Below are 25,134 nucleotides of genomic sequence, written 5' to 3'. Positions count from 1 at the left end.
GTTATGGGGGGTGTGGGGGAGGGGGTGGTATATGAAGCTAACAAGAAAATTAGCAGAGTACAGTTGTAATTGCCAAAGATTTAGAATAGCTAATAATTGGCAGCCGTCCAGGTGTCCGAAATAGAATGGCTAAACAAAACTGTGGTATATTCCTACAATGAAGTACTATTCAGTAATAAAAAGGAACAAACTGCTGATACATACAACATTGTAGATGAATCTCAAAAACTTTATACTGACAGAAGCCTTACACAAAAGAGTACATAGAAGTTCCATTTAGATGAGGTTCTGGAACAGACAAAACTAATCTGTCATGGGAAAAAAATCTGAGCAGTGATTGCCTCTGAGGGAAGAGGACAGGGACTGACCAGGAAGGGGCATGAGGGAACTTCCTGGGGTGATGGTAATATTCTGTAACTTCATAAGGGTTTGAATTTCACAGGTGGATGTACTTCTCAGAACTCATAGATGGTAAACATAAGATTTTCATATTTTATTTTATCTAAATTTTACTTCAAGAGAAAAACTACCTGAACAAATACTGAGCTCTAATTAATGATATACATGTGGAAGTATTTAGGGGGAAGTGTACAGATGTCTGTAACTGATTTTGAAATGCATCAAAAGATGAGATGAATAGAGGGATGGAGGCATAAAGGAATGGATGGATATGTAGTAAAGCAAGTAAAATATTAATGGTAAAATCTAGGTCGTTAGTGCATGGGCATTCACTGTAAATTTATTTCAACTTTTCTCTGTGTTTAAAATTTTACATTATAAAACCTTGAAGGAAAAAAACTAGGCAATCAGGAAAGAATGTAATAATCATGAAAACAGGACTTTTATGATGAATAGCTTGTCACAAATGAATATTGGAAGAGGGCAAAAGAAAATGTTTATAGGTAAAAGGCAGATACTGTGGCCCATGGGCACAAATGACCTGCAGCATGTTATTTTAGGTCCACAAAATGTTTATTTTTATTTTTAATGAGCCTGTCTCTAAAACTAGAACTGTTTCACATAAAAATAGATTTCTGCCTGCTTATTTTATTTATTTTTAAATTTTATTTATTTATTTATTTTTGGCTGCGTTGGGCTCTCTCTAGTTGCTGCCAGCGGGGCTACTTTTTGTTGTGGTGTGCGGGCTCTAGGCACGCGGGCTTCAGTAATTGTGGCATGTGGGCTCTACAGCACAGGCTCAGTAGTTGTGGCGCACGGGCTCATTTGCTCCGCGGCATGTGGGATCTTCCCGGACCAGGGATCGAACCTGTATCCCCTGCATTGGGAGGCGGATTCTCAACTGCTGCGCCACCAGGGAAGTCCCGCCTGCTATTTTTAAAAGGATTTAGAAGACAAAGCAGTCATTGCAATAGAATAGAGACTCCAAAGGTAGATACAGATTTTTGTGGAAATTTTGTATATGATAAAGGTGGCATTTCATACCAGAGGAGAAGAGATGTATTACTCAGTAAAGCATATTGGACAAATGAGCTATCCATTTGGGAAAAGATAAAGCTCAAATCCTTTCACACTCATTAGGTAAATATAAATTCTAGATGGAGCAAAGATCTTAAATATAAAAAACTGTTACTAGAACCACTAGTCCATCAGTAGGTTTTATCTAAGTGGTTTAAACTGGAGATTTAAAAAAGGACAAAAGCCTGTGTCCCATATCATTTGATTCCAGTAAGTCCTGCCATATATTGGAAAGCAGAATGATGCATGCTTTTGGAGTCAGTAAGGTTTAAATCTTTTCTATGTCTTAATCAGACTTTTTTGCAAGCTACAAAAGCATTGTGGGCCTTAGTTTCCTCAACAATCAATCAATCAATATAAAACTTAAAAGAAAAACTACAGAGGGTTGTCGTCAGGAACTGAGATTATATTACATGAAACTCTTGCCCAATGCCTGCCTAGAGTGCATGTTCAATAAATGTTTAGTATAGAGGGATAGAGAAATAGATTTCCAACAGCTTAGGGGAACTGGCCCAGAGCAGAAATTTACCTGGAAAGGATGAGAAAATTCTTTGACATTTATTTCTATCAGCAGGCACTTACTGAGAGCCTGCTGCATGCCATGCAACCTATTCGGCACTAGAACTATAAAAATAAAAATAGAAGAAATTCCCACTTAAAAAAATCTTAAGAAAGTCAGGTTTTATAAGAAAGGAATTCAAGTAGTGAGAATTTTTATGATATTTGACAACTCCCTTGAACTTCATATTGTTATTGACTCTGAGACATTTTCTGGTGTGCTACAGTATCTTGTGTTAGTTAAAGGAAGCATAATGGAGAAGCAATTTCCTAAGAAAAATGAATAGTTCAGTTTGGCCACAACCACGAAAGATCCATTTCTTGGGATAACTATTAAGAGAGAATACATTACAGAGATGAAATACTCATGAAATTGCAAAGTGGTGGGTGAAATGGTGCTTGATAAATTTTTTTGTGTGCCTCTCTTACTTTTCCATTTAAATATTCTTGCTGGTTATTAGTATTTCCTTGGGCTAAGCTTACCAAACTGTTTGTCTACAGTAAATGAAGTCACAGAGTTCCTAGGTCAGTTTTGCTGATAAAACAAAATATTCCTGTTATTATAATATGATAATAATAATGTCTTAATCATTTTCAGTAAACAAGTTGATATAGAAATATTTTATCTTCTGTGCATTCTCAATACATAATGATATATTCTTTGGTAGATATTGTAAATAAAGGAACTTTAAAAAAAATTTTTTTTGTTTTAGTTTGCTGGAAACCATGTCTCACTATACAGATGAACCCAGATTTACCATAGAGCAGATAGATCTGCTTCAGCGCCTTCGACGTACTGGAATGACTAAACATGAAATTCTCCATGCCTTGGAAACTTTGGACCGTCTTGATCAAGAGCATAGCGACAAGTTTGGAAGAAGGTCCAGCTACGGAGGAAGTTCATATGGGAATACTACCAACAATGTTCCAGCATCTTCCTCTACAGCTACAGCTTCCACACAGACCCAGCATTCTGGAATGTCCCCATCACCTAGCAACAGTTATGATACCTCCCCACAGCCTTGTACTACCAATCAGAATGGGAGGGAGAATAACGAGCGATTATCCACATCCAATGGAAAGATGTCACCAACTCGCTACCATGCAAACAGCATGGGTCAGAGGTCATACAGTTTTGAAGCCTCAGAAGAGGACCTAGATGTAGATGATAAAGTAGAGGAATTAATGAGGTTAGTTCCTTTCTTATTCAGAGTCCTCCAAATGTTTATATTCTTAAGACTGATTTTGAGTAATGAAGCTGTATTTAAGCTCTTTACCTATAAGAACTGTGATGTCCCCTCCCCCTTTAGTGGTAAAGAAAAAAATAAAAATTTTTATGTTTTTAATTCAAAAACATTTAATTTTCTTCTCTACTTAAGTTCTTTCTCTTTGCTGCTTGATAAGTCTTTTCCATTCTCTCTGTTATCAAAGCAAAGGTTAGCCTTCTCTTTATGGCTCTAATCACTAACATCTGAATTTTCTGAATTTCTAACAAACACATTATAATCCTTAAATCCATTGTAAGTACTTGTTCTGATAGGTTGACTTTATCATGATATGTATACTCTTAATTTTTCCCTCCAACATGCCAATCAACAAAATAATTTTGACCATCTATTTGAAAAGCAATGTTCTTAAGCAGAAAAATAGACATGGTTTCTACCCCTAAGAAGCTAAAGTTCTAATTTTAGCAATAGATGCCATACACACACACGCACACACAAATTTAATGTTATCTATTACAAAATAAGTGTAAACACTTAGAGTTTGAAACACTGAGAGAAGAAGTCCAGTTTCAACAGAGGTGATTAGGAGAGGCTTCACCCTGGACCTGGGACATTTTGAGGGCAGCACTGATGTGCTTTCCATTGTTGTGTCTCCAGGATCTAGAACTGTCCTTAGCACATGTTAAGGGCTTAATATGTCAATTGAATGGAGGAATTTGAGCTAAGCTTTAAAGGATAGCTTCTGTTTTGAAATATAGGAGCTTTATTTAAAGTTAAGGGAATGGTAACAGGTAGAAAAGGCAAGACATGATTAGTCTTATAAAAACTGCAGATTGGCTAGATATGGTAATAAGAATAGTATATTAAGAGGCAGTACAGATTTTGGGAAGATTTGAATTCCATATACATAATTTATGTTTAACTTGGTGGAAATTAAAGGAGTTCTTACAGGTCTGTAGGAAAGAGTTGATAAAAGCATTGTTTTCAGTAGATTATCGCTACTGTAGTAGGGAGGAGAGCCTGCAGGTAGATTAGTTACAGTATATATGAAAGAAACCGTAGCAGGAATTTGTGAAATAAAATTATAACCTATAATTATGAGTTGTAGTTCTTCTGTAAGACTTTAGGACTTGAAGATAGTATAATGGTGACTTAATACTGCCATATGGAACATCTATCCTATAGTACCACAAAGGTAAAACATCTTTTGAACAAACTGTCCTGAATTTATTTTTAGGGTGGAACTGCCATATAGGGAATTCTGGGCTAAACGGACTATTGTATCTATTGTGTCAGCCAAAAAGTTCGTTTGGTTAATGAATATGTTCAATAAAGTTTTTGGTGGAAATGAAAAATGTCTTTTATTTTTACTTAAAACCGAATGAACTTTTTGGCCAATCCAATAGATTTCAACTTAATTCCTGTAATGAATAGTTTCATAGAGCAGCTACAGGACCCTATTATTTAAGCTTTGTGAAACTTAAAAATATAAAAGATCAGCTTGGCTTTTAATTCGTTTTCACTTGCTTAAACAGCTGGCCAAAGTTTAGATGTTCCTTTTGAATTTAACATCTATATCGCTGTCAAGATTAAGAGAGAGGACCATTTGGGCAAACAGAAGTTACTTTAGTAGTTAAAATGTAAGAAGGTTAGCTTTTAATTATGCTAGTAGAGTGGGTATCAACAAGAAAATTTGTTAGAATGCTAGCCTGATTTTTGTTGTTGTTGCCGTCGTTAATCAGTTTTAATGAGCTTTAAAAACAATAGTTAGTTCCCAAATGTGTGTTAGCCTAACAAGAAATTTGGGACAAAAGTCTCTGGAAGATTGTCCAGAGTCTAAAACTTGACTATAACGATCTAAAAAATTGACTATTAACTCTAAGGTTATCATAATGTTGTAGTTCAACTGTGTCCTCAAAATAAACAGAAAACCTATTTAGCCAGGACTAGGGTTTGTAGTTAAATCCAGCAATTACACACATTCAAGTTTCATCATTAGATATATATGTGTTTATAATTGTTATCAGTATTTAATTTACATACATCCTACCTTGTTGCATAGGTAGGATACTTTATGGCTTCTTTCTTAGAACTGCTCCTGTGGTGTCCTCTACTCATGTAGTGGTCTTGTTGAACCTTCTGGCTCTGTGGTCCTCTGCCATTGTGCCCTCACCCACATCTGCACTCTAACTTTGTGCCCACCTCTTGTTTTTCTCAAGTTTGCAAATAGTACCAATCCTTAGGTTTGAGGGAGAAGTTGATTACATGACTGGTTTCAACTTTTAATCATTACAACCATGCTGTGTGTGAGGTAGAGCAGAGAAATTGAGATTCACAAAAAATAAGTAATTGACCCAAGAAAACTTAAATATTAAGTGGCAGAGCTGAATTCTGACCAGTGTCTTTATTACCAGTGTGTCTGTCACTGGTATCTGTTGCCTCTGTAAATAAATTTTTCATGTGTGTAGATTTCAGTAAAATTTTAGGAATGGTGGTTAATGTAACTTAAGACAAAGCGTGAAAGCCATAATGGACTTACCCCCACTCTTCCCCCACGTGGTATTTGCCACGTCAAATCAATCACTTACTAGCCTAATGAGTTTTTATTTGGTAGAATGTTAGAGAAAGTTTTGGTAGTGAATCTTTCTGAGTACCCTGTGCCCACATAGGGCTACACTGCCCTTTGCCCACTCAGCACTGTGGTGATATAGTGGGTTGGATTTGGTGGTCTCTAGGTGGGGAGAATGGATCCCTGAATGCCTTCCTGCCTCCTTTTCTACATGTGTCATATGTAATTCACCTCTTGTATGCTTACATTCCCCAACCTCCAGAGCACTCAGCCGTAAGATAGAGCTTTCAAATTTCATAATCCACTGGGTCCACGAACTTAACTCCTAATAATTTCAAGGTATACAAAGGAGGCTTTTTTTTTTTTTGTAAAACTTGATTAATTTGTAACTGTATACCTGATTAGCTTGTTAAGAATCAGAAAGAGAGTAAATGCTACTTTTTCCATTTTTGGATTGATCAGGGTTAAAAAAAAATGAAAGGGAAACTAGAATGTGAATTCTCAGCAAATTGTTGAATATAACATTTTAGGAAGGATTTTAAAGCCAGGAGCTAGAATAAAGACCGATTTTCCATGTTAACATTTTTTAAAAGCATCTGTTAATATATATGTTTATATATAGGTGTATATGTACATCTGCTAATATAATAGTGTGTACCTATTAAAGTGTATCTGTCCTATTGTGTATATATAAAATAACAATTGAAATGAGGCTTAATCAGAATTAATAAACAATGTCATATAAAAGATATTATTCCTAACTACCCACGTACTAAATTTTCATGAGTGTTTAGCATGTTATCTAGGATCCTGAGACTTTCTTCTGAGTTGGTTATCCATATGCCTAGTAATAGCTTATTTACTTGTGTAGGTAGGGATTTATGTTCTAGAAGACATAATAATCAGTTACCATGTTGTTCACACAGATAGAATAGCTTTTGTTTTAACATTATCTTTTAAAATTCTAAATTATGCTTTATCTCCATGAGTAGAAATTAAAGTGAAAAGGTTTTTATTCATATGTGAAAGAATTTGTGTGTAATTATATTTTCCCACCTGTGAAATAGTCTGTCTTGGTAGGTATTGCTCCATCTCTGGGAGTCTTTGAGATAGATGTCTACTTTAAAGGGTCCTACAGAATGTGTAGTGTATATCAACTAAGAGAATATGGAAGATCTTAAAGCGTACCACTTTTAAACATTCAGTCTTTAATAGCGTTTGTTCCAGAAAAGGAAATATTACCGTTTTGAGCTAGTATACATAACTCTCTTCCATTCTGTTTTGGGAAGCTTAAACATATTTGATATTAAGAATTTAGAGCTGTTTTATAAATTATCTAGATCACGTTTTCCATTTTACAACCTTTTATCTTCAACTACAGATTTGTTCATTCATGGAACAAATTAAGCTCTATTATATGCAAACCCCATGATGAGTAGGACACAATCTTTGTGCTAAAGGACTTTGTAGGCTAGTAGGAGAGATAAGACCAGATCAGGAGCAACTATAATACAGAATAGCATGTAATATATTCACATGTGAGTAGTATAAACAAAATGGTAAAGTTAGTTATTGGAAGAAAAGATCTTTTTTAGCTCTGAGGATCAGGGAGAACTTCTCTGAATAGGTGGCAATTATTATTATTTTAAGGTGTCTTTAAAAAGGGTAATTTCACGAAGAGGCATTACTGAGTGTATGTAAGTGGTTAGATACAAATAGAGTGGAAGTTTATCTTGGAAATAAACTGTAGAGTCAAAGAAAGATCAGCCTACACTTCACTTTTATTCCATAAGGCTGGAGGAGCAGAAATCATGAGAAGTGTGAGATTTTATAAGATAAGGGAGGAAAAGTGGATTCATTCTCCTTAAAGATGTCAAATTTTAGATGAAGAGAGGAAGTAAGGAGTAGATGAAAGAGTTAGATTTGGAGTCAATGAAGGAGTTTTCACACCAGGAAATCGGTGACTTCACAGGGTACAGTGTGGACAACATTAGGAGAGGCAGGTCGTTAAAGAAGGTGGAATGAGTGAGGGGGAATATGTGAAAGTTTAAAGAACAGATTTAACCCAGTAGAATGGAAGTTTTTGAAATACATAAGAGAACTGGACACAGTGAAAGTTAAATGCTGTTACTATTTTGAAAATACCTAGTGTAACCAACCAAATGACACAACACTTGTATCTAAATTGACTGTGTAGAAGTCTTTTCATGGTGCTTTAAAATACCCAATGCAGATGTTTACTTCAGTCTTACGTACTTAGGGCAGATCGTTTGTTTATTCTTTTCCTGGGATTCTTTCCAGGGTATTATAAAATAATAGTCATTGTTTATGTAGTGCTTTTACAGTTTCAAAAAGTTTTACATTGAAGAATTAAAAAAATTTTTATACTATATACACACACACATTTGATATTAAACTTTGTTTAAATTTAATTTCACTGCTTGGAGAAGAATCTTAAAAGGCTTGTGGTGGGGGGTATTAATGTTCTCATTTTACCAGATGATGCAACCAGCTTTATTAAATGACTTGCCCAAGCACACTCTTATCTTTTAAGTTTTATGTTTTTCTTCAGCTTGAAAAAGCTTCTCTCTGGTAAAGCAGTTGAGTAAAGCGGTTTTTTAAAAACTCATTGTGGGTGCTTAGCAACTTGCCAAGGATCTAAAAATATAGTCTCTGAGAGAGGGTAAGTGAACTGCTGCTCTCTTGCAGACTTTTTGGGGTTCCTTCTGTCTTGCTGCAGTCCTTGGTAATATCATACTGCAGGGCTGTGAATAATTCACAAACCGGATATGCCCTACTGGAATAATTGTGTGTTATCTCCTCTTTGTGACTTAGTCTCTAGGTGAAATTGATTTTAAATAAATTGATTTAAATTCCAATTTAAATCAGTAATCAAGAAAATACCATTTAATCATTTTCCCCACAGAAGCACATTTTTATTTAACCTTAATAGATAGTATCTTAAACTCAGTTTTCATTTTCCTAGAGGGACATTCTATACATTGAAATGTAATGCTTTATTTAAACTTTTTCAGGTTAATTTTGCATCTGTATCAGAAACCAAATGATTTGGTTGTTTTATTTACATAAGCCAATTGAAATAGATACTGCTGAAGTTTATCTTGCTCTACTGATTGTTGATGGATATTTGACAGCCATATGATAATGTAGACAGTTATTTTGTTTGACATTAAAATGTATTTCTTTGTGCCTTTTTCTTTCAGATACATAATTTTTAAATGAGAATGATACTTTTCAAAGAAATATTTCAAATATAAATAAGCATTGTGGAAGGAATCTAGGGAGTATCTAGATCAGTAGGAGAAATTTCAAATATTGGATTAGGCAGTGGCCTCTTTCTTTTCTTCCTTTGGGAATCTTTTTGATTAGGATTTCCAGCCAGTAGATGAGGAGTAGACTGGAGCTCCAGGTTGGAAGCTGTCCCTACTACCACTTCTCTGCTCTTTTCCAGAATTCCTCAAAGGGAGCATGGAATTCACCAACAGAGTGTACAGCTCCTCCTCAGCAAAGGACTGCAAATCTGCTCTGAGTGAATCACAGCTGATTCTTAGGGGATAGGATACTTTCTTTCCTTGTTCCAAATAATCTGTAGAGAGACTTGAGCTCCTATAAGGAGTCTGTGGATCATTCACAAAATGATTTGTAAAGATGTCATGATCCCTTTGTCTCAGATCAGGGGTTCACAAACTTTTTCTGTAAAGGGTTAGATGGAAAACATTTTAGACTTCGTGGCCAAGAGGCAAAGTCGATATAATATAGATACTTACATACAAGAGAGAGAAAGCAAATGGTCACAAATTTTTATTTGCAAAATTCAATATAGAATAATTAATAATTGAATACAGTTTTAAAAATACAGGCCTACTAATGAGAAGAATGGAATTTTTTGGTGGGGAGAGGATAATATTTTGCTTACTTCATGTTCAAAGTTAGTATTCCCTGTCCTCAAATTGACTGTGAATGTTCATCTGTGAAAACTATTCTTAGCTCATAGGTTGTATAAAAACAGGTGGGAGGCCAGATTAGTCCATGGGCCATAGTTGCTGACCCCCTGTGTTAGACCATAAATTGCCACTCTTCTGTTACTTTTGAGCTTGAATGAAATTCCATTTATGTAATCCTTTTGAACATTCAAAGAGAAATTGGTCTTTAAGGCTTTAAGTATAATTTTTACTGAAGTATTCTGTTTGTTCTGGTGGAGAAACAGAAGTCTTGCCATTCATTGTCATTCTAGTGAATGTCTAGTCTTTTGAGAATTTGTTGAATTTTTAAATAAGTAAACATTTATAAGGCATCTAGTGAAGGAAAAATTAGGTCTATAATATGTAATCCCAAGGACACAAAATATAGTGTAGTTTTAAGTATTAAGCATTCTGTATATTACATGTACTAGGAAATTAGTGTCTTTTATATTAAAATTTTATATTCAACCCATCCTACTTAAAATTTTTTTGGGTTATTCAGGACAAAGAAGGCGAATTAAAAGGCAGAGCCCTCTTAAAATGGCTAATAATTTAGCAGTTGTGAGAATGATGATTTCTATTCCTTTAACAAAGGTTTTCAAATGAACTGAACATTATTTATGCAGTTGCGTAGTTAACATGCGAAACCACAGTCTACTCACAACTGATTTTTGTTGTTGTTGTTGCTTTTTATTTTTCTAGGATTTCTGTCTGTGTAAGATATATTCATTACCCAGTAATGAAACTTTGTATATACCATATGGCAGCCTTGTTCCTAATGTGAATTATAAACAGCATGCGATTAACCGTCCTCTGGTATGAGATTTATATCTACTGTGGCATTCACTGAAGCGTCTGTCTGATGGTGTGATGTTTTAGGACTTGAATATTTGGTGTTTCTTGGTTTGTTTTAATTTCATATTTTCACACAAGCTTGGTCTGTTTACCTTTATTTTTGTGTCCTTTCTTTCTGTGTTCTCCCCACCTCTCTGCTTCACCTTTCTTAGCAAAGATGAGGATTTCTACCTTCAACATACATTGTTGGTCTTGTCTTCTGTTTTTGTTAGGAGGGACAGCAGTGTGATAAAAGAGGAAATCAAAGCCTTTCTTGCCAATCGGAGGATTTCCCAAGCAGTTGTTGCACAGGTAACAGGTAAGAGCTGAAGAGCCCTTTATTCTGGAATCTTGTCTAGTCTCTGCCTTCTAGTGCAGATGTTGGAATATTGCTTGCATTTCTGCATTACAGTGCAGATCTGTCAGCTTAGGCATAATAATGTATGCCTGTGATTTAAAACCCATTGTCTCCGACATCTTGGAACTTCTCCAATGACTTTTTTTTTTTACTTGTGCTAGTAAATTTTACAGCATTTGTAATAAGCACAAAATTCCCTATTTTATGGCTAAAAAAGGATTCTCTGGTTTTCTTGTAATTGTGACAGAGCTTATGACACATGCACATCCAACTGCTATCTACATTTCATATTTTTAAAAGCTTCACAGTCCTCCAAATCCAATCCCTGATTTTACCAATTAAAAATTGATGCATGAGAGTAAAGGAAGTTGTGTTTTTTCAACCACTTTTCTGTATGTGAAAGCTTTCCTCAAAGCATTACTGAGAAGATAAGAATTACCAGTGTCTTCTCTTTGTTTTTTATATCCCATCCCATTACCCACCCCACCGCAGCCCCATCCTGAGTATGTGGTGTATATGTGTCATTCTCTATTCAGATTGCATTTTTATGGAGTTCTTGAATTTTGGGGTAGCATGTGTTTTCTTTGTTGGTCTGTAGTCTTCCTTTCTTGGATATCAATGATTTATAAGACCTTAATAAAATCAACTATGTCTTAGTCATGAGAGGAACCAGAAACTCTTTCAACTACATGTTGTAGTTGATACATTGTTGTGTGTTGTACATTGACGGATATGAAAATTAATTTGTTCCTCCCCTTCCTTTTTTTAACATGCCACTAGCAGCTCTGTGACTTCGGGCTTTTTAGCCTCTGCACCTCAGTTTCTTACTTCTACAATGATATAGTTGGATCTGGTCTTCAACAGTACCTTCCAATTTTAAGATACTATTTCTATTCTCTAGACATTGATACATATTGATGCTTATTTACCTAAACGGTTGTTATTGACCATTTATTTGGTTAAAAATGAAACTTGAGATTTCAGAAGTCTTAAATTTCACACCAAGAATCTAAGGTCAGCCAGTCTTAATATGTGTGTAACATATTACACTAGTAATGTATTTTTATAAATGACACTTCCGTTCGTGGTAAAAAGAAAAAAATTTAATTAAAGGCATGTCCCTTCGCCTAGAAATCTTAAACAAAAGGGCAGTGTGTGAATTTAATTTTTGTAATCTTCAGTTGTTTTTCAGTAGGATATTTAAAATAAATTGTTAGCTTTATCTTCAAGGATTAAGGCATGGTGCTAAGGGCATTGTAAGGGCAAGTTAAGTGGGTTTTACCAAAACCCACTGATGTGCACTATGGAAAGATGGAGCATTGTCTTTCAGGACTTTTGTTTCAGCCCCCAAGATTAGTAGCAATAGTATCTTCTAGCTTGTCAACCTCAAAAAAAAAAAGACAAAATCGTACTGTTATAGACAGCATTATAAAGTTGAATTTGCCCAAGTGGAAATATTTCTGAATGTCTAGAATACCCTGACTCTTGAATCATCTTGGACTTTTTAAATAATATCTTTTGAAACCCATCAGACGTTGATGCAAATTATAATAAAATACCTTTAAAAGGAATTTCTTAGCCATATCTAAAGCATTAGTTATACCATTCATCAAATCCTGCCTTTTTGGGGTTTTTGTTTGTTTGTTTTGTTTTTTCTATTCAATATTTTTCCTTAAGTTTTTTTTAAAACTTATTTTATACTGGAGTATAGCCAATTAACAATGTTGTGATAGCTTCAGGTGTACAGCAAAGGGACTCAGCCATACATATACATGTATCCATTCTCCCCAGTACTGCCTTTTGGAAAGGGAAATTAAAAGATGTTTTAGCATCTTGCTACTCAAAATGTAGTCCATGGGACAGCAGTATTGGAAGCTTATTAGAAATGTAAAGATACAGAGTATCATGCTATACCTACTGAATCAGAATTTACATTTTAACCAGATCTCCAGGTGATCTGGGTGTGAGAAGTGCAGTTCTAGGAGACTGGTAAGCTTTCCTGATGCTAATTTCAATGGATTGGCACTGTTTAACATTGCCCCAGTCAGTGACAGTCATCATGATGCCATCTCCTGTTTTTGAAAGCAAGAGTTGAAATTTTTACACAGGTATTATCTGTTATAACACATGGACTTTTCTTTTGCCACTGTAATCATAAGATTTGGTACTGTTAAAACTTCTTGCCCACATTTCTGCCTCACCCCAACTTATTCTTCCTCCTCTTCATTCCTAGTCCAAAAGCTGGTTCATTTCCCCTTGATCAGATATCTTTAATGTTCTCCATTGTCTAGCAAATGAAACGCTTTATAATCTACTGCAGCCTTCTCTTTATATCCTTCTCCTATTCAGTATAATCCCTAGCTGGATTCAGCTATGTGCCATTTTTAGTATTCTGGTCACCTGGATGCTAATAAATCATTGATTGTGTCTAGGACACCTTCACCTCCTCACCTTGGTCTTATCAATTCCTGTTTATCAACATTACCTCAGTTATTATCCTCATTCTGACTTCTTTGATCACTTTAGCCCATGTAGACCTCTCTTTTTTCTGAAATTAATACACTTAGTTTACCACCCTGAGATATTAAACCTCATTTCAGTTCTGCATTTTATAGTAGTATTCTTTAAAAGCAGAGATCTTTCTTAGACCTACTCAAAGAGTCTAGCATTGCACATACTCTCTGAAGATCTCATGTTTACCTAGAAAGGGAGTATTGGTGAAGCTAACACAAGCTACACATGTGAAAATTTATCCAGTATGACTTTGTCCAGTGGTGTTCCCCCTCTAGAAATATTAATTTGCTCAACAAATGCAGCATTAATTCCTGCCCTTAAGAAATTTGTATTTTTCTTTTATCTACTTTAATTCAATTATTTACATAAGCCAGGGGAATGAGGATGATTTATAACCAGATTGGTTCATTGTCCTTTTGGTCAGCTAACTGAATTCACGTATTTCTCATGTATTACTGTGTTACATTTTCACCCAGCCTGTCCAGCCATCAAACTAAACTCAGGGGCAGTGCTTTTCATTCCAGAAAAGACATCCGGCTAGAGAATGGTGAGTTAGAATCAGTATGAAGCTTGGCCCTCATAATTGGCCCACCTGAGAAAGAGTGGCCCGAGTGAGGAAGCCTTCCAGGTGCCCAGGGCTCACTCCTTGGGGTACCTGATTAATATATAGGCACATTTTTCTGTCTAAACAAATTAATCAAGTGTATCTTAAAAGAATGTGTACCTGATGAAATCTACCACAAAATAAAGTTTAGGATATGGTGCTCTGGAATCTGTCCTGTATTGGAGTCTCTTAAAGTCAGTTAAGTTTAACTGTAATATGTGAAATAATGAAATAAATCAACCTTGGGATGAAAATGAGAACGAGTGGTGCATAACAAAAGGAAATGCTAAATAAAAATGTGTAGTGAGGTGCAAAATTATAACACATGTGCTTGTTCCAGAAACAAAATACAGAGGCTTCTTTTTATAGATTTGGAGGATTTCTATAATAAGATAAACAAGAAGTTCATGGGTGGGGTCTGTATAAATAATATCCTACTGATAGGAAAAATGACAGTATAAACAGGATATAATAACAGTGCCTGCTGAATTTCCCAGCATGTTATTTGTAGCTTTTTTCACAGAGTCACAGCTGCTCCCACCAAGGGTGGATTTTTACCTCTGTAAGAGGTCGAGCAACTTTCTAAATTCTCACTAACAGTGGTGGGGTGGGGAACATACATAGCCTTTGCTTTAGTAATAAATACGTATGTTTTATATTCACTTTCAGGGTGAAACATTTTCTTGGGCTATTAGAATTCTTAAAACATGATTTTCTTTTTAAATGACCTCTGGGAAAAATCACGCTGGCAGAATAAATGAGTAAATGGGCAATGCTTGAGTGAGTGCTTATCAGCTAAATAAATATACTAATTAGATTCATGTCCTCTTAAAAAATAAATAAGTGAAAGAAGAAAAATTAATCATCTCTGAATTTTAAGAAATTTATCATAATTCTGTTTTCTTGAATGATAGCAGTATAATGGAAAAGTGACCATTAAACTTTTGAATCCCAAAATTCTAGTCCTTCTGTCAAATAGTCTTGTGATCCAGGACAAATCACGTAACTTCTCTGAGCCTCAGTTTCTTTATTTATAAGACGAGAGGTTTGACCAAATGTTTTCCAAGTATCTTTTCCAGTTGTCAAGTTTCCGTTCTGTTTTTAAACTGTTAAGTACATTTAACAAGTATGCATGTTACCCCTATCTAGTGACTCTCATTCCCAAAATGTAAGAATTTGTATAAAGAGAAGCTCTGAAACAGTTTCAGAAGTGTTCCAGCTGTATTCAGATCACTTCCCTTTTCTTAGTTATCTTTAAAATGAAGAGTAAAAGCACTACATATTCAATTTAATTATGATAATTTCTTTACAAAGTAGAACTTCAGACCAGACACTAAAAACCAACTAAAATGTCAATATACCTTTTTTTAAAAATAGACTTTATGTTTTAGAGTAGTTTTAGGTTCACAGCAAAAGTGAACAGAAAGTATAGAGAGTTCCCATATACCTCCTGCCCCTCCACACACACACAGCCTTCCCTACTCTCAGCATCTTGCACTAGAGTGGTACTTTATTATAATATGAACCTACGTTGTCACCCAAAGTCCATAGTTTACTTTAGGTATAGATAGTTTTGTACATTCTATGGGTCTTGAAAAAAGTGTAATGACTAGTATCTACCATTATAGTATCAGAAGATGATACTGTAGTTTAATTGCCTGAAAATCCTCTGTACTCCACCTATTCGTCCTTCCCTCTCTCTCCCCTAACCCTTGGCAACTGCTAATCTTTTTACTGTCTCCATAGTTTTGCCTTTTCCAGAATGTTATCATATTCTTTTCAGGTTGGCTTCTTTCACTTAATAATATGTATTTAAGGGTCTTTAATGTCTTTTCGTGGCTTGATAGTTCATTTCTTTTTAGTGCTAAGTAATATTCCACTGTCCAGATGTACCACAGTTTATTTATCCATTCACCTACTGAAGGACATCTTGGTTGCTTTCAAGTTTTGGCAATTATGAATAAAGCAGCTCTAAACAAGTAGAATTTATATCTATATTAGAAAAGCAGTGTTGGTAGGGCATAAGTCACAGACTATGGTATTGTCCTATTATAATACAACCAAACATAATTATAATGCTTATTTAACAAGATTTTATCAATTCCTACCTAATGAATTTTACTAGTTTTATGTAGAGCTCCACTATGAAGGCTATTATCTGTATAAAATGCACAGATTTCTGTATATGAGATGGGACTTGTGTCTCCAAATTGAAAAGGTTTAGAGCTTTAATTTCTATTAGGAGAAAACTGCTTTTCAAATATAAATGTTTTTGCAGAGTGCATTTTAGGATTTTCCCTTGTCTTGCAGCCTCTGAAGAATAAGAACAGATGTTGTCCTATGGTTCAAAAAATTCTTACTTTTATTCTCATTTTCTTCTATGTTCTGCAATTTGTTGCCAAACTGTTTTCTTGTAAACATAACACATAAGGTTACCTTTCTTTTCCGTAGGAAAAAGTCCAGGCTATATATCTGAATACCCATATTTTCTCCCTTTGATGATGGCTCTGAAAAATTGGAGTGAAAATAATTTCAGAGGACACTCTTTGTTGTTAGAAAATCAGTTTTCTACAATTCTTGAAATTTATTGTCCTACCAGGGCTTTTATCATCTCAAATGCAATGTACAGGGACATACATTTTTGGTGTTAAAAAACTAAGGAGGGTTGGTTTTCAAGTATAAAATAAGATTTCTCTTCCACCTGTATTTAAAGTAGAAACTATATTTTAAAAACTTTTATTCTACCACAAGCTTTGACAAAAGTGATTTTAAAAGGTTAGACACAGATGTGGTTTTTCCCCCTTCATTAATTTTCACTTTTGTTTCTCCCCAATTCTTGCTTGCTAAGATCATGGAGAAAAGTCTGTACTTAAGGTATAATATTCCTTCAACAGCTTTATGAAATCCGTCTTACCTAACGTAAGTTAATTTTCTTTATATTAAAAAAAGCCTACAGTGAAAAATGACAGAAAGAAGAAATACCCTAGTAAGAGTCAGAAAGTATCTGTGTCTGATAAAATAGCATAACCTAAAGTTCAGCTGTAGTCAGTATTATAAATAACAACCTACAGAAGAAGGCTCTGAAGGGAATGGAATAAATACCACTTTTTGTAAATTACAAATATGGTCTTTTATACATTAAGGAATTATTTTGTTAACTCTTGAAGTTTACTCAGGGATAGATCTTAAATCAAAGAATTTGACATCAGTTGCTACATTTATTTAGGTGAGGAACTGAAGCTTGAACTAACCAAGCTGGAGGGCCTTGATATCTGAGAGACCTATAAAATTTTGAAACAATCATTCAAATTCTTACGGCCTTAAGAAAGCTTTTAACATCAGCGTGTGTCAGCTTCAGCTAAATTTAACTACAGTTGATCCTTAGACAACAGGGATTTGAACTGTGTGGGTCTACTTCTATGTGGATTTTGTTTTTCAATAAATACATACCACAGTGTTTCACAGTCCACGGTTGTTTGAATCCACAGATGCAGAAACTGCCTATCTGGAGGGCCAGCTGTAAAGTTATACTTGGATTTTGGACTGGGCAGGGAGGTCAACACCTCTAACCCCCAGGTCAACTAACTATATCATTTGATCCTCACAAAATAAACTTTTTTTTTTTCACATGGATGTCTAATTGTTAGAGTATCATTTTTGGGAATAGTCAACAGTTGTCAAGACACTAGTCTTTCCCTATTAAATTACATTGGCACCTTTATCAAAAATCAGTTGAATGCATATGTGTGAGTCTGTTTGTGGGTTCTCTCTTGTCATCCGTTGGACTTTATATCTATCCCTATACCAATACAAAACTGTAAATTACTGTAAACTTATAGTAAATCTTGAAATCAATGTGTAATTTCTTCCAACTTTGTTTTTCTTTTTCAAGATCACTGTTGATATTCTAGGTCTTTTGCACTTCCATATCATTTTAAAATCAGCCTCTCATATACCCTGAGAAAACCATAATTCCAAAAGAGTCATGTACCAGAATGTTCATTGCAGCTCTATTTACAATAGCCAGGACATGGAAGTAGCCTAAGTGTCCATCAACAGATGAATGGATAAAGAAGATGTGGCACATATATACAATGGAATATTACTCAGCCATAAAAAGGAACGGAACTGAGTTATTTGTAGTGAGGTGGATGGACCTAGAGACTGTCATACAGAGGGAAATAAGTTAGAAAGAAAAAAACAAATACCGTATGCTAACACATATATATGGAATCTAAAAAAAAGAAAAAGAAAAAAGAAAATGGTCAGAAGAACCTAGGGGCAAGACGGGAATAAAGATGCAGACCCACTAGAGAATGGACTTGAGGATATGGGGAGGGGGAAGGGTAAGCTGGGACAAAGTGAGAGAGTGGCATGGACATATATACACTACCAAACATAAAATAGATAGCTAGTGGGAAGCAGCCACATAGCACAGGGAGATCAGCTTGGTGCTTTGTGACCACCTAGAGGGGTGTGATAGGGAGGGTGGGAGGGAGGGAGATGCAAGAGGGAAGAGATATGGGGACATATGTATATGTATAACTGATTCACTTTGTTATAAAGCAGAAACTAACACACCATTGTAAAGCAATTATACTCCAATAAAGATGTTAAAAATAAATAAATAAAATAAAGTCAGCCTCAATTTCTATGACAAAAGCATATTTGTAGTGAGATTGTGATTGGGATTGTGTTGAATATATAGGTAAAGCTAGCATCAAGAATCTCTTAATCATATTGAGTGTTCCCATCTACGAACATGGTATATCTCTCCATTTGTTTAGGTCTTCTTTATTTTCCCTCAGCCATGTTAGTAGTTTTCAGAGTACAGGTCTCACACATATTTTCTTAAATTCATCTAAATATTTTATACTTTTGGTATTACTATATTGGTACTATTTTTAACTTCAATTTCCAGTTGTTTGTTTCTTGTGTCATAGAATAGTTGATTTGGGTATATTGACGTTCTGTTTTGTAACCTTGCTAAAAATTCATTTATTTGGTACATTTTTTTGTAGCTTTTTTTTGTAAATTCTTAGGATTTTCTACATGGACAGTCATGTTTTCTGTGAATAGAAATAATTCTGCTTCTTCCTTTTCAATGTGTATGTCTTCTATTTCTTTTTCTTGCCTTATTGCATGGACTAGGACTGCTAGTTAAACATTAAATATATCTTTGCCTTTTTCTGAATCCTAGAGAGCAAGAATGCAATATTTCACCATTAAGTGTCATCTTAGCTGTAGATTTTTCATTGATGTCCCATATCAAGATGACCTTTAAGGGAAGTTCCTGTCTATTTCTAGTTTCTGAGAATTTTTATCATGAATGGATGTTCTGTACTGTGTCAAATGCTTTTCTGCATCTGTTAGTTGACCACATGGGTTTAGTTTTTTAGTCTTATTAATATGGGGAATTACACTGGTTGATTTTCAAATGTTAAACCTTGCATTCTGGGACTTCACTGAATTATGATGTATTATTCTTTTATATGGTTTGATTCAATTTGCTGATATTTTGTTAAGAGTTCTTGCATCTGTGTTCATAAAGGGGTATTGTTCTGGGTTTGTGTTGTTATTTCTATTTCTTGTAACGTCCTTGTCTAGTTTTGTTACTATGATAATATGACCTCATAAGATGAATTGGGAAGTGTTCTCTTGTATTTTTAGAAGAATTGGCATAGAATTGTGTTATTTCTTCCCTAAATATCTTTTTTTGAGACTATGCTTTTTTTTTTTTTTGCGGTACATGGGCCTCTTACTGTTGTGGTCTCTCCCATTGCGGAGCACAGGCTCCGGACGCACAGGCTCAGCGGCCATGGCTCACGGGCCTAGCCGCTCCGTGGCATGTGGGATCTTCCCGGACCGGTGCATGAACCCGTGTCCCCTGCATTGGCAGGTGGACTCTCAACCACTGTGCCACCAGGGAAACCCCTGAGACTATGCTTTTTTTATTATAGTGAATATCTTAAACTTGGTAATGACTTACTGTCTAAATCTAATCCTGTAGGACTTGTACCCTGTACTGAAATCAGCAAACTAGAATGTAGAATAGTAGAGATTTGGGGGTCACTAATACTTCAAAGATTGCCAGCACTTTTCTACATGATTTTACCCTCGGCAGAAATATTTTTCTCTTGACAGTTGGCTAGGATAGAAGGATTACAGACCACAAACTAAATTGAATTTGCTTTAGAGACAACAATAGCCCTTCCCCTGTGCCCTAGTATGCCTGAGTAAAGAACATCATTTTCACTGACTTAAGCTATGGGATTTTGCTTTTTGTGTTAGTTTTACAAATATTGACTGACCTATCTCTAAATCTGTTCCCAAACAGATCCATGGACAACATCTTGGTTTTTGGACACATTGATTTTAATGTACATGTCCAATATAACCTTGGCCCAAGGTTGCTGTCATTATTCATGATGAGAATCATAGCAGAGTTTTTTAGAAACATACTTAATGTGATCTCTTTTGAATATTTCTAGACTTTTTAAGAACTAGAATATCCTATTTTCTGAAAATTGTTTCTTTTTTCTCCTTTGTTTTAAACATACAGATTTTCTGTTGTGCAAGTCCTTCCATCGCTAGATATTTTTGGAAGGATATTCATTACCAATTTGTCTTGATTTTTGTAGGATATAAAGAGTGACTTTGAAATGTTTGAGTGCTATGTGTTAAAATAATTATCACACATAGAAAGAACTATATCTCTTAAAGCACTGTTGCCCATGCTATTTTGAGTCTTTAGCTCAGCTTTTTCATTGTGTTAAATACCTATCAGGACAGCATATAGTGCTCTGAGTTGTAGAAGACCAATTGCTCTGCTTTTTACTACTGTGCACCTTGTTAGCTACACCTGTCTTTTTGGGGAGCTTTTTATTTTTAGCTATAATGTATTTTAACACTAAGTGCTGGATGCTGTGCTGTTTTTTATATTTGAGAGGCAGGTGTTAACTTCTTCAGTTATAGATGAGAAAACTGAGGCTAAAGGAGATTGAATCATTTGCCCATAGTCACACAGCTAATTACTGTTTGTCTTGCTGCAAAGCCAGTGTTCTTGACCTGGCATTTCAGTATGTAAAGGCAATATAGTGCAGTGGTCAAGTACATGACTTTGAGAATTTAAAATATTATTTCTGTCACTTACTGGTTATGTAACTTTGGGCAACTTATTGAATGTCTTAAACCTCAGTTTCTTCTTTTGGAAAATGAGAAGAATAATGATACCTACCTAAGGGTTCTTGAGTAGATTAAATGAGTTTGTTTATGTAAAGTTTCTGGCACATAGTAAATGCCATAGAAATTGTTTATTATTATGATTATTAACCATTATACTGCTTAATGTTCAGCCAGCAATCATTTCCCCTTCATCTCTCTCCAGACTGACTTTTCTGAAGTTAAGCTTCCTGAGACTAAATATGTTAACCATAATGTTTCAAGCCTTGGACCAACTTATAATGAACTTTAAAAAATATATACCACCCCCATGTTCATTGCAGCACATTTGCAATAGCCAAGACATGGAAACAACCTAAGTGTAAATCAGTGTATGAATGGATAAAGAAAAATTTGTGACAACATGGATGGACCTTGAGGGCATTATGCTGAGTGAAATAAGTTAGACAGAGAAAGACAAATACTGTAAGATATCATTTATATGTGGAATCTTAAAAAACAAAAAACTCATAGATACAAAAAAGAGATTGGTGGTTGCCACAGGCAGGGTATGGAGGGTGTGCAAAATGGGTGAAAGGTGGTCAAAAAGGACAAATTTGCAATTATAAGGTAAATAAGTCCTGGGAATATAATGTACAGCATGGTGACTATAGTTAACAAAACTGTATTGTATATTTGAAAGATGCTAAGAGTGGATCTTAAAAGTTCTCGTTCTCACATACACACAATGTTTGTAATTATAAATGGTGATGATGTTAACCAAACTTGTGGTAATCATTTCACAATAAGCGCATTTATCAGTCATTATGTTGTACACCTAAAACTAACACAATAAAAAATTTTTTCAACATAAGTGGATTTTAATGTAACAAAATTTACATTAATGAAAAAGTTTAGTGAGTTGATTTCACATTCAGCATTGCAGCTAACCTTTAAGAATATATCCACTTGTCAAGTTTCAGTGTCGTATCAGAGAATACCACAGTTTTGGAAAAAGCTATTAATATAGCCCTTCCATTTCTATCTTAAAAAATAAGAAAACACTGTCTAAATTTCATCTTGACATTAGCATAGGGAACTTGCTTCACCATGACTAGCCTTCCACAGTTTGACATGCACAAAATTGCCTTAAAAATGTTATTTATATAATTACATCTAATACTCTGAGCAGAATTAAGAAGTAGAGAGGACAAACTCCAGCTCCCCTTGTGGCATGGTCTTCCTTCTCTCTTCCCCATAATCCTTCTGTTTGCTGACCATACCAGCATTCTGTCTAGTATCCCCATTTTCTTATTCTGAAGAACGGGAAATCGGTTGTGGTGGCTGCACAACTCTTCGAGTGTACTAAAGACCATTGAATTGTACACTTTAAATGGGTGAATTGTGTGGTATGTGAATTATATCCCAATTAAGCTGTTTTAAAAAGAGAAAAGGGAAGGAATAAATATAAAAATCATCTAAAATATTTTCTGAACAGAATAGTTCCCTAAAGTGGAATTTAACAATTTTCTGTGTATTCTTATTACTGAAATAAAAGGTTAATCATTAAGGTAAAATTTTTTAAAAATTTACATTTTGTATTGGAAAATACGTTCATGTGGTCAAACTTCAGAAGTCCATGAGGGTATACACAGTACTAAATCGCTCCTGTTTCTGTCTGTCAGCCGTAGTTCCCATCCTAGGATAGACTAATGTTAATCACTTTCTGCAGAGATATTTTATGCATTTATAAACAAGTATATCTATAGTCCTTTTCTCCTTTTTTGCCAGATAGGTGGTATGCTATATACAGTATTCTGCACCAAGCTTTTCTAACTTGGAAAGTATCCCACATCAGTATATAAAGAGTATTGTCACTGGTTTGGGGTTTTTTCCCCCCTGACAGGATTTTTGTTGTTGCTGTTGTTCTTATTGGTACATAAAACAATGACACATCTTGCAATCAGTGCTGTTGTAGATTTGATGAAATACAGTATAAACATTGATGAACATCCTGCTTGGATCGTTCTCCAAACCAGTTGTAGGCATCTGTAGTCTAACCATTGCTCTCCATCTTTGCCAATAATTGATATATTGTTAGACTTTTTCATGTTTTGCCAACCTAATAGAAGTAAAATGGTATTTCATTGCAGTTTTATTTTTAATTTTTTTATTGAGGTATAATTGATATATACTAATTTCAGGCATACTACCTAATGATTTGAATTTTGTATATATTACAAAATGATCACGACAATAAGTCTAATTAACATCTGTCACTATACATAGTTACAGAAATCGTTTTTCTTGTGATGAAGACTTTTAAGATCTACTCTCTTAAAAATTTTCATCATTGCAGTTTTAAATGCATTTCCCTGATTACTGTTCAGGTTAAACATCAGTTCGTATTTATTGGCCATTTACATGTCTTTTGTGTGAATTGCCTGTTTAAATCTGTTCTGTTTCTTCTTTTATTTTATTTTAAAACATTTTTTGAAATAAAAATTGTATATATTTAAGGTTGTACAATGCAATGTTTTGATATATGCCTACATTGTCACTGTTTTTAATTATCACCATTTTTAAAAAGTGCATTCCATCTTCTGAAGACTATAATTTTCAACCCACTATTAACATTTAGCAATTCAGTAACTATTTTAAACCATTTTTTGCCATTATCTCACACACAGACACTAACTAAATACTTGTTTAATAAATTAAATAATAAAATTTGTTTAGATAAAGATTTAGATAACACTTCAACTTGATGATAATATATTATTTTTTAATGCAGTTACTCTTTTTTATGTATAACATTTCTTTTTTTTTTTTAATGTTTATGTACACCCCCTTTGACCATGTAATTTATCTTCGAGGAATTTATCCTATAGAAATATTTGCTTATGTCTAGAATAATGAATGTGCAGGAATATTTATTGCAGCATATTATATGATAGCAAAAGGCTATTTATAACCTAAGTGTCCATCAGTAGGGGACTAGTTGGATAAATTATGGTGCATTCATATTATAGAGCACTGTTTATCGTTAAAAGAATAATGCAGCTCTATATGTGTTAGGTGGAATGAGGAAGGGAATGGGTCTTAAGGTGTGGGAGGGAGGTAACTGATTTTATTTTTAGGCACCAATTTTAAAACATATACCATGTCACAGGCTCAACAGTAATGTGTACTGGCCAGATTCAACTCAAGTATCACCTGTTTGCTCTTTGACAGCAGTCAGAACCACAACAGGATTTTGTTGCTTTTTACATAATTCTAAAGTTCATCTGTAGAAAAAATTCATAAGAATAACTAAGACATTCTTTAAAAAGAACAGAGGAAGGAGTTTGAACAAATTTGCCCTGCCACGTATTAAAATATACTATATGGTTAGAGTAATTAAATAAAGATCATATTGTCAGATTGATGTATTACTTGTACAGAACAGAGTTCATTAATATATCCTTGTATGTTGGGAAATTTAGTTTAAGTAAAGGAATTATTTCAGATCTGTAAGGAAGTGATGTTTTTCCGTTGGTTGTCTATTTGAAAATGAAAAAATAAAAATAGGTCTCAACATCACACTAGAAACAGACATCAGTTTCCATATGGAATAAAGAGCAAAATATATATATTTAAATATATATATATACTTAAGCTGGATAAAAGGCCTTACGTTACTGTTTTGAATATTTTTATTATTTTGAAGTAGGGAAGCTTTTCCTAAGTAATACGTAAAAGCCAAAAGATAAAGTTAGATGAATTTAACTGTATAAAAATTTTAAGCATATATCCAGTATAAGATACTGTAAACAAGATTTACACTGCAAGATATTTGCAATATGAAGAGC

The 25,134-nt window shown here is 34.4% G+C and overlaps 1 protein-coding gene across 9 annotated transcripts in view; it reads left to right on the top strand.

Moving 5' to 3' along the window:
* Positions 1 to 25,134, top strand: part of HMBOX1 (homeobox containing 1) — a 174,890-nt gene that overhangs the window by 87,559 nt on the left and 62,197 nt on the right. For all 9 annotated transcript variants that reach the window (XM_022594954.3, XM_022594953.3, XM_022594952.3 and 6 more), the window contains 2 exons: positions 2,748 to 3,224; positions 10,880 to 10,965. In XM_022594954.3, the coding sequence (XP_022450662.1) occupies positions 2,748 to 3,224; positions 10,880 to 10,965 (563 nt within the window). The remainder of the gene's footprint in view (positions 1 to 2,747; positions 3,225 to 10,879; positions 10,966 to 25,134) is intronic.

Source organism: Delphinapterus leucas, chromosome 6 (assembly GCF_059928025.1).
Source record: "Delphinapterus leucas isolate spDelLeu-1000000601 "Yukka" chromosome 6, BTC_Dleu_Yukka2, whole genome shotgun sequence".
In the NCBI taxonomy this organism is placed as follows: domain Eukaryota; kingdom Metazoa; phylum Chordata; class Mammalia; order Artiodactyla; family Monodontidae; genus Delphinapterus; species Delphinapterus leucas.
The sequence above is the reverse complement of the archived record's forward strand: the minus strand, read 5'-3'. Positions and strand labels throughout refer to the sequence as shown.